Raw genomic sequence first — 10305 nt, forward strand, 5'->3', positions numbered from 1 at the left:
GCTCCTTTCTGGAGTTTCCAAGAACCCACTTTTGAGTGTTCAATTTATTTAATATCAAGGTATATTAATTAAAATTAATATTAACATGGAATGGCTTTTCTTAATGCTCCCCACCTGAAGCAAATTTATTTTGGACCGTCATTAAAATATAGATTATTGATAGTGTTAAAGTGGGAGACCTTTGTTTTAACCATAGAGGTTTTTGATTTTTTTTTTTTTTTAAATTTTTTAAGGTAAATGAATGAGGGAGAAGAAAGATCAAAGAAGGTGACTTCGACTTTAAATTATGGTCCCAGAAAATGGACTTCCACTTTGAATTTTCATTGAGGTTATTTTATTTTTATTTTTGTAAACCACAGAATTGTGTTTGAATGCACGTTCCTAGTGGGTGGAGAAGAATGTTTGAAACCAATTAATAAACCTAATTTTTGCATAACAAAAATGAAATAAAATTGTTTCAACTCAATTAGAAATTTTAATATTAAAAAATAAATATTTTAACTTGATTAGGAAAAAGTTTTTAATATTAACGATGAAATTAAAGTTTCATTATTTTCTATAAAATGTTAATTAAAGTAATTATTCAGAATTGATATAGAAAATATTAGTTGGAAATTGTGCAGTAGGTTAATTATTTATAAATGAAAAGTGAGAGACAACTTGCAAACAATAATAGTGAGCTTTTGCAAAACAACTGTATGCAGACTAAACTTGCCAATAATCTTGACATATATATAAATAAATCATATGTATATATACATATTATGAGACACGTGAAAGTTGAAACACGTTTCTTAACAAGGATCATCATGTCTTAGTTTCATTGTATAGTATGGAGCTAATGTCGATCCCAGCTTCTGAGAAAAGAAAAAAAAAAGGTTAGGTGACGCCATTTTCAGAGTGGATGAATATTTTAGAGAATATTCTGATTTATGTATATTATATGTGCATTTTATTTTCTATTTCCAAGAAATGGATAAGGATAATTTCTGTTTTTATATTTTTATATTTTTCAGGATTACTGTATAAGAAAAATAAATTCTCGTTAACCTCAACTTTTATTTTAACCATTTAAACACTTTATTTATAAAATTGCACCCATTAAATATTTCAATTTATAAACACTTATAAAAAAATTAAAGTTGTGAAAATTATTATTGAATATTTAAACTTATAAAAATTATTATTTCAAAAATAGAAATAATCACATATCAAATTAACATTTTATATAAAAAATTAAAATTTAAGATATCATAAAATTTTCTTTACTAAAATTGAGAGATTATGGATGTACCTTGTTGTCTGGTAGTAAATTGGAATTGAATGATAGTACTAGTAGTTGACGTCAACCAAAACGACGAGCCCTAGTTGGAGGGTAAAAGGTCCCCCAAGAGAGTAGATATTTTGGTAAGTCAATGAAGGACTTCAAAAAGTGGGAAATGGCTATGACATCGACAATTTGTGGGTGGAGGGCCATAAAATCTTTAAATATTGAACTGACCATAATCAATCAATCAATCATCTCCTTCTTCTTCTTCTAGTAGGAAGCTCACTTCTTTTGACAATATGTGTTTGGTTTTGTGTACATTTCTACCCTAAAGGCCACTTTCTCATCCCTTTTGAAGAGAGATGAAAATCTCTTTACACCAATTAGGTCATCCATTGATTTTCAATCAATAAAACCCATGATTTTCTGACCTCACTATAACTATACAAGTTAGAAAAAAATATTAGTAAGTATTTTATAATAATGGTGGAATAGAATAATTCGGTTGAAGAGTATGATCTGCGGTGTTCACTACTATAATTAAATAAAAAATTTTAAAATAATAAATAATAAATTTTGATTGTAATTTAGGTAAATGTGAATGGCAGCTAACGTTAATTTCTAATAGAAAGAAGAGATTAAATTTTCTTTACAAAATTTAACTTGTTTGCTTCAAATTTTATTTGGAAATTTCCACGAAAGAGTAAAGTTTCTATTGAAATTCTTAAGAGTTAAGACTAGGAATAGATTAAAGTACGGTTAAAAGGTTTTAAATCTACAATCTACATGTCACTAGGCCATGGCATGTGTGGATTGACTTTTCTTCTCTTTCTTTTTTAAATGGGAGGTTCACCAGACATCTTATTTCTAATAGCAGATAAAACCAATCAGATTATACTTAATCATTGAAAAGATTGAATTTGGATTGATTATATAGATCACATATGCATTGATCGCTAGTATGTTCACATGTGCTTTTTCTTTTTTTGTATTAAGTGATTGTTTATAAACTTAATAATTTTTTTTGTCAGCAATCAAATCAGTTTTATTAGGTAATAATAATAAAAAGGAAAAAAAATTTATCAAATTCGAGCGAAACTAAATCCAAACCATCAAGATTTTCTATTTAGGAATATATATTATGACGTATTCATATTATACTCTCCTTAATATTTGATTGTAAATAATTTGTAGGAAAATATTTTTTTATAATTTTTTATTATTTGGAGCGCTCAGAAAAATAAGTCAACAGAAAATATTTTCTTAGTCAAATAAAAATTAAGTCATTTTTTAAAGAAAATAACTTCTTATTTTCGAGAGAGTAAAACAATTTTCGAATATTGAGAAATTTTATCCCTGTTTTTTAATTTAACGACTACCGTTAATCACTGTTTCCCACCGATGACTGTCAATTTTCATAATTCATAAACCCAATTTTCATCACAAGTCAGTTACAAGTTCACAGCTGGCGTTGACCAAAGCTCGTGGGAACTCAAAGTCGTCACGCAGCATTAATTCTTCAATGACAGAATTGCCCTTGCCTGCTTCCTTACGATGCGGACATTGGACCTACGTGTCTCCAGTTGGTAGTATAGTATCGATCAATTCTTTTAAAATATAAGAGTAAAGTATTAAATTCCATATTTTAAATAAAAGAAATTTTATTTCTTTCTAATTATTTTTACACCAATTTGGACATAATTTCAAAATTTTCTTCCAAGAGCACATCCCCAAGAAATAAATCTAATTTCAAAGCAAAACTAATTAAAACTTTTTACATTTTTGTAAATAATAATTGAATTAAGGTGGCATTTGATTACCAAAATTTTTCTATAGAAAAATACTCTTTTAGGGAAGTATTATAGAAAAATTAAATTATTGTGTTTGAATAAAAATAAAAAAAAATTCAGGAAAGTAGCATAATTGTGACAATGGATGTTATTATATAATTTAAAATGTCTTACTTTTTATAGAAATTTAATTTTTCTACCCTTTGAGTTGAAAAAATAGGAATGAGCCTATGTGCTTAGAAGTCAAATTTTCTTAGGAACGTACCAACCAATTATTGGAATTTAACTCCAATAAGCCAATTGGTTTGGGATTCTATAGATCCACTCCTTTTTTTAATTAAAGATTAATCTTTTCCTAATTCACAATCCCGTGACATTTCAGTAATCAAATACCTCTTAAATGTATTAAATATTTTTTTACCACACATGAGAGGTAAAATTCATTTGAAATGTAATCCATTTTACTATAATATATATAATATATACAAAAATTTATTTATAATTTTCAACATAACAAATTTATCATGTAAATTAAATTTATTATTTTTATTAGCTATTGATAATTTTAATTAATAATAAGGAAGTCAAAAGTCTTTAATTTAATATCAAAATAATAATTATAAGAAAACATTTTACAAAGTTAAAAAAAAGTTTTATATAATTTTAAACAAACGCGTTTTGTTTATTTTTAAAGATAAAAGGCAAACCAAAAACTAAAATAAAAACAAACACCTCCAACTAATTCTTAAAGAAAAACTAAATATTTTTAAAATATATGACGTAATATATAACAAACAACCCAGTCAAAGGTCCAAAAGGGAGAAAAAAGGGGCGCGAGGTGTATAAACGGGGCGAAGCACATCGGCGATGGTGTGAGGTTAAAGGGGAATATACCGGACGAATATTTTTATTTCCTTTTTTATTTTTTTATTGTTATCAAGTTATTTGGCTTTTCAGTTGGGGTCCACTACATCCTCGGAGGTCAATTCTTCTTGCATATAAATACACATTAGAAGTCCTACACTCCGTTTCAGAACACAAGCACTGGAATCTCCTTCGTTTATCGTTTCGTTTCTCTTATCATCTGCAAGAAAATACAACAGGTTAGTTTCAGATCAGATCAGAAGCTTCTTTGTATTTCTGTGTATTTTTATATTTATATTCACGTATCTATGGGGTTTCTTCATGCATGCAAAAAGATATGGACAATCTACAACTTTCTATTTTATTTTTTTTAATGGTGTTTTCTTTATTTCTTTCTGTCTTTTCTTTCCCTTTCACTCTGTATTTTTTATGCTCTTTTTAAAAAAAAAAAAAAACAAAAAGAAAGTGGATGGTTATGGTATAATATTCAAGAATGGAAAATCTTTTTTCTTTTCTTGGATTTTGTATTTTCTTTTTTCTGTCACTTTATAAAATTATATAGATGTCCCCTGGTTTTAGAGATCATAATTTTCATCTGGAAATGGAATTATGAAATCAAGATTCTTAATTTATTAGTCTGTATTTTCACTTTTACATGTAGATTGTTACCTGCGTAAATTGCTATCATCAAAGGGCTTTTCTTGATTTGCAGTAAGGAAAATACTTATTCAAGTAAAACATAATACTCGCCCTGATTTTAGGATCTGGCCCATCTTCAGTTTAATTACATACAGCTGCAAGTTCATATTCTTGTTCAAACATTTCATATTTAATTTAACATTTCTTTAGAAGAAAATGATTTACAATTATAGATTATTGCAATCTTATTAAAATTAAAATTTTGAAGGAGTTGTTTTGAGTCTGCAGGTAATTATTAATTAACTACTTAATCTTATGTGTAATTTCCCTTTGTTATTATTATATTAAGTGAAGGTCAACAGAAGTAGGTAATAATGTTGTCTGTTTATACAGCAGGCCAATTTTTTAGTATTTTTCTTGGTTTAGTGCTTAACCTTTCCTACAGTCATGGAGGTTAATGAATTTTTCCTATTACATTAATCATATCGTCTCTGTTTGAAAACTTTAATCATAAGTCTGCTTATAATCGAATAGTCAAGAAAGCAGAGTGCTAGGCTTTCAAATTTTCAAAAGTTCTTTTGATAAAAAATAGAGGAGCAGTTGGACCCGCTAAACTCTCTAGTTGACTAAAATTCTATTTAAAAATCTTGTGAACATATTAATTTTCTGTTCATTTTATATAATTGTGTAAAAATATTTTCATAATTTCTCAATACTGCATTTTCTTATGCTTTTTGTTTGGTTTTGCAGAGAAAATGTAGGGAGAAATGTGAAAATTAATTTTGTGTGAAAAATTTCTCTTAATTTGTCAATCTTACATTTTCTTTTACTTTTGTTCATTTTTTGCAGAGACAATATATAAAGAACTTTGTGATTTGAATTAGCCAGTCATGGCTAAGGAATTACAAGTTCTTAATGCTCTTGATGTAGCAAAAACACAATGGTATCACTTCACTGCAATTATAATTGCTGGAATGGGGTTTTTTACGGATGCATATGACTTGTTTTGCATTTCTCTGGTCACTAAATTGCTTGGCCGTATATATTACCATGTGGATGGTGCGGAAAAGCCTGGGACTTTACCTCCTAATGTATCAGCAGCAGTAAATGGTGTAGCATTCTGTGGAACTCTTGCAGGCCAGCTATTTTTTGGCTGGCTTGGCGATAAAATGGGGCGGAAGAAGGTCTATGGTATGACTCTTATGCTTATGGTGATATGTTCAGTTGCTTCAGGCCTTTCTTTTGGTCATAATGCAAAAGCAATTATGTCAACTCTTTGTTTCTTTCGGTTCTGGCTTGGTTTTGGTATCGGAGGTGATTATCCACTTTCTGCTACAATCATGTCTGAATATGCTAACAAGAAGACTCGGGGCGCTTTTATTGCTGCTGTATTTGCTATGCAAGGTTTTGGAATTTTAGCAGGAGGGATTTTTGCTATAATTATATCATCTGCATTTCGCGCTAGGTTTGATGCTCCAGCTTATCAGGATGATGCAGTTGCCTCAACTGTTCCACAAGCAGATTACATTTGGCGTATAATTCTAATGGTTGGAGCACTTCCTGCTGCTCTTACTTACTATTGGAGAATGAAAATGCCTGAAACTGCTCGTTACACTGCCCTTGTAGCCAAGAATGCAAAACAGGCTGCTTCTGATATGTCAAAAGTTTTACAAGTTGATCTTGAAGCGGAAGAGCATAAAGTTCAGCAACTTTCTCAGGATCAATCCAATTCTTTTGGTCTTTTCTCGAAAAAGTTTCTTCATCGGCACGGACTTCACTTACTTGGGACAACAACTACATGGTTCTTGCTTGACATTGCATTTTACAGTCAAAATCTTTTTCAAAAGGATATCTTTAGTGCCATTGGGTGGATTCCTCCTGCAAAAACAATGAATGCTATTGAAGAAGTTTATAGAATTGCAAGAGCACAAACCCTCATCGCTCTATGCAGTACAGTTCCCGGCTACTGGTTTACTGTAGCTCTCATTGACAAAATTGGAAGATTCGCAATTCAGTTGATGGGATTCTTTTTCATGACAGTTTTTATGTTTGCATTAGCTATTCCTTACGATCACTGGACACATAAGGAAAACCGAATTGGATTTGTGGTAATGTACTCATTAACATTCTTCTTTGCTAACTTTGGACCTAATGCAACTACATTTGTTGTTCCGGCCGAGATTTTCCCAGCAAGATTAAGGTCTACTTGCCATGGAATATCAGCAGCATCAGGAAAACTCGGGGCTATAGTTGGTGCTTTTGGATTTTTATATTTGGCACAAAATAAGGACAAGGCTAAGGCAGATGCAGGGTACCCTGCAGGGATTGGTGTGAAAAATTCACTAATTGTATTAGGTGTAATAAATTTCTTAGGTATGTTGTTTACTTTCTTGGTTCCAGAATCAAAGGGAAAATCCTTGGAGGAGATGTCTGGAGAGAATGAAGCTGACAACGAACAGTCAGAAGGAAACTTGGAGCAAAGTACATATAATGGAAGAACAGCTCCTGCTTAGATTAGTTAAGTTCTAAAGCCTGTTCTCTAAGATACTATGCTATATAAGTCATCTTCATAGTCGTCTTCTTTTTTGTTTTTTTCTTTTTTGCTTTGTAGTAATTGAAGTAATTTGCTGCTGAAAGAAAGGGAATTATTATGAGAGCTCATATTTTGCAATTTTTTGGCTTGTTGCTTCATTGTCTTCCCTTCTGCATTTTCTTTTCCTTCTGTTAATTCCTAGAGAGGAGCCACTGGAATTGAGGCAGTAAGATGTGAATAATGGTGTTCATGGCAAAAGAAAGAATTCCTGCCACAGTTCTGGATTTTGATTCTTTTATTTGAACACCATCGCTTGAGTCAATCTTTTTAATCGAAACAAGTGAATAATGGTTTTTTGTGTACAAAACTCTTCCAACAATTGAAAATGTGTTCTGAACCACTACACTAGTTCACTGAAATGAAAATTTTTTATTTTTAAAATAAAAAGCACTTGAAGAAACCTGTTAAATGCTGGAAGAAGCAATTAAAACCCAATACTCTGCTTCAAATATTCTACTTCCCTCCCTCCTGTTTGTTAAATATGTATTATAGTTTAAATTCTAAAAGATATATGCAAGGTAATTTTGTTAATCCAATCCACAAGTTACATTATTTTGAAGTTTTATTTAGCATTTTCAATGTTATGTTTCTTATGTAATGTTCTAGCAAATTAGTTGGGCTATCTTAGATTCCACTAAAGGTAAGGTGAAGCCCATAATGTTCATCAACCAATATTCCAATTTTCTTACCTATGTGCAATACAAAGAACACAAATAAAGAAAATGGAACCATATTTAGAAGAAAAGACTATCTACTGCAAATTTATATGATAGCAGATTTTAAAATTGGAAGTACCAACAACAAACTTCTCTTCATCTGATCAGCAACAAAGAGTAAATAGTGCTTCTCATCACTATCAGCCTCTCCCACTGCTGGTTATTTAAGGAACATCCAGTTTTTGTGCTGGAAAGGATTCTGTAAGTGACTTAAGTGTAGCAAGATTCATTATTCATAAATTGGCAAAAACATAACAGATTTGTCTCCCTTGAGGAAGAAACCTTAGGTTTGCGGGGACTGTTTAATTAGCGCGTTCTCTGATCACTTCCAGATCCATCTCAGTAGGGTCAGTGGCCTGAATCTCATAGTGGATACCATCCAGCTCTCGTCTGAACCTGTCTTTAGAAGTTGCGTAGAGCATCTTGGCACGGATTCGAGAGGTTGAAGGAGACCTGATAAATGTCATGCAAGTAGCAAAGAGTAAGATCTTGATAGGAACTGCTTGCAACTATAGAAGTTAGAAATAATGCCAATCCCAGTCAAGAGGAAACAGAAAACGGATAGATGCGCATATGTGTGTGTGTGTGTGTGTGTGTGTGTGTCTATATATATATATATATATATATTTACAGAAATAAGGAGCCAATAATTGACAAAATATGGACACTTATTTATCACAGTAAACATTTCTTCTATATAGATATGCAAAGTTCCAAAACTCTCTTTCTTTCCAGGCCATTATTGTATTAACCATCCAGAGGATAGATGGTCCAAATACCAACACAATGAATAACAATGCGTATTTGCTACACAGGTCTTAAAGCAACTAGAACTGATGAGCTACAATTATAAGATAATGCAGCACGAAAATCCTAATACATGGTAAAGACAACAAGACATCTATGATGCACAGACACTTAATTGCAGACATGTTACCTGTGTCAAACACTTCTTAGACACAACAAGACACATGCCTAATATGCATGTCATGTCCCAATGCAGCTGTATTGTAGTGTCCATATCATATCCATGTCTTGTTTTGACAATCCATGCCAGACTCATTGCATGGCATCAATATCAAGTTATCAACTAAAACCTTCAGATTAAACAACTGAAAGATATCACAAAAGCACAACCCTCACCCACCTAACCTAATGAAATATATTATCCTACAAGAAGAACATTGTAACCTGGAAATAAAAAACTCATCTGCTGATTACTAGAGCAAGAAACAATTGATTATATTTTTCGTAAAATGAAACACCAAAAGAACACAGAACAGTTGAGGAAGATCCACGACTTGCCAACATAAGCATGTGTATCTGGCCTAACGATGAAATGGATCACCAAAAGAAGATGAAAGCATCTATTCCATATGTGGGTGTCCACAGGTGCATGCAATTAGATGTGATCTAGTCATGAGACATAGACTTGTTACAATTGGCATAGAGATTATCATTGATTATCAAGAAAAGTCATGAAACCTGTCAAACAAGTTACAAATTAAGTAAAACAACCAGTCAAATTGCAAAAAATGTGAATCAAATGTAAAATCTAACCATGCAATGAAAAATATCTTGCTCTTCTGACAATTCTCAGAAGTCACAAAATCAAAGTCATATACAGCATATCTGCAGTCATTCTCAGGCAAAGATGCAGCGAAATCCTCGTAGCTCTCAGCAGGGCCACCAGTCTTCTCAACCACGACTTCCTTCTTTTTTTCATCAATTCTAAATACCACATAGCGGTGAACTTTCTTCCTCTGCAGTTCCAAGAATGTGTTTATGCTGTGATCAGCAACACCCATCCCTGATGTTGCATTAGGCTGCAAATCCAAATCAATTTTTTAAAAAGAAGGAGAAGAAGAAGAAAGAAAGAAAGAAAGAAAGAAAATATTGCTCTTCATATAAAACAATAAAATCTATACAAGTAAATATTCCATACCAGTAAACAGTAAGCTACAAACTAAGTAATTTCACTAAAAATTCCGGAACTTCTAGATAATTATTAACATCACAAATGGCTTGACATGCAACAGCAATCTCTTTCATTCTAGGTAATCAAAACATCAAATTTGTACGAGTAACGAAAATTTTTGTTTGGTTGATAAGAAAATCTGAGATTCCCATTATTTAACACCTAATAATATTTTTTTCCCCATCTCTGTCTCAACTCTTCTCTTTTTCGGAAAAAAAAAAATTAAAAAAATAAAGTGACCTAGATCTCTACTCAAATCCATTACACACTCAAATCGAGCTAAAGATCACAACTTTTCAATGGACTAACAATATAAACCAAATATCCACCAACAAATACAACTTCAGTTTAATAAAAATCATAACTTTACGACAGAAAACGAGCTAAATAACTAAAATCAAACAGCTTTTAGAAATAGAGAAAGAAAGAGATACCCGGCTTAGTCCCCTGAATGACAT

General features: G+C 31.3%; 2 protein-coding genes across 2 annotated transcripts; one reads left to right on the forward strand and one right to left on the reverse strand.

Moving 5' to 3' along the window:
- The first annotated feature begins 4000 nt into the window (after positions 1–4000).
- On the forward strand, positions 4001–7231 carry LOC105644549 (inorganic phosphate transporter 1-4). The gene is made up of 2 exons (XM_012229938.3): positions 4001–4160; positions 5410–7231. Exon 2 carries the CDS (start codon positions 5451–5453, stop codon positions 7071–7073), a length of 1623 nt encoding a protein of 540 aa, XP_012085328.1. The 5' UTR covers positions 4001–4160; positions 5410–5450; the 3' UTR covers positions 7074–7231.
- Positions 7232–8171: 940 nt separating this feature from the next.
- On the reverse strand, positions 8172–10305 carry ADF6 (actin depolymerizing factor 6). The gene is made up of 3 exons (NM_001307964.1): positions 10282–10305; positions 9430–9695; positions 8172–8322 (listed from the first exon to the last, which is right to left on the reverse strand). Exons 1-3 carry the CDS (start codon positions 10303–10305, stop codon positions 8172–8174), a joined length of 441 nt encoding a protein of 146 aa, NP_001294893.1.

Source organism: Jatropha curcas, chromosome 3 (assembly GCF_041381405.1).
Source record: "Jatropha curcas cultivar XTBG-Jc1 chromosome 3, XTBG_Jcur_1.0, whole genome shotgun sequence".
In the NCBI taxonomy this organism is placed as follows: domain Eukaryota; kingdom Viridiplantae; phylum Streptophyta; class Magnoliopsida; order Malpighiales; family Euphorbiaceae; genus Jatropha; species Jatropha curcas.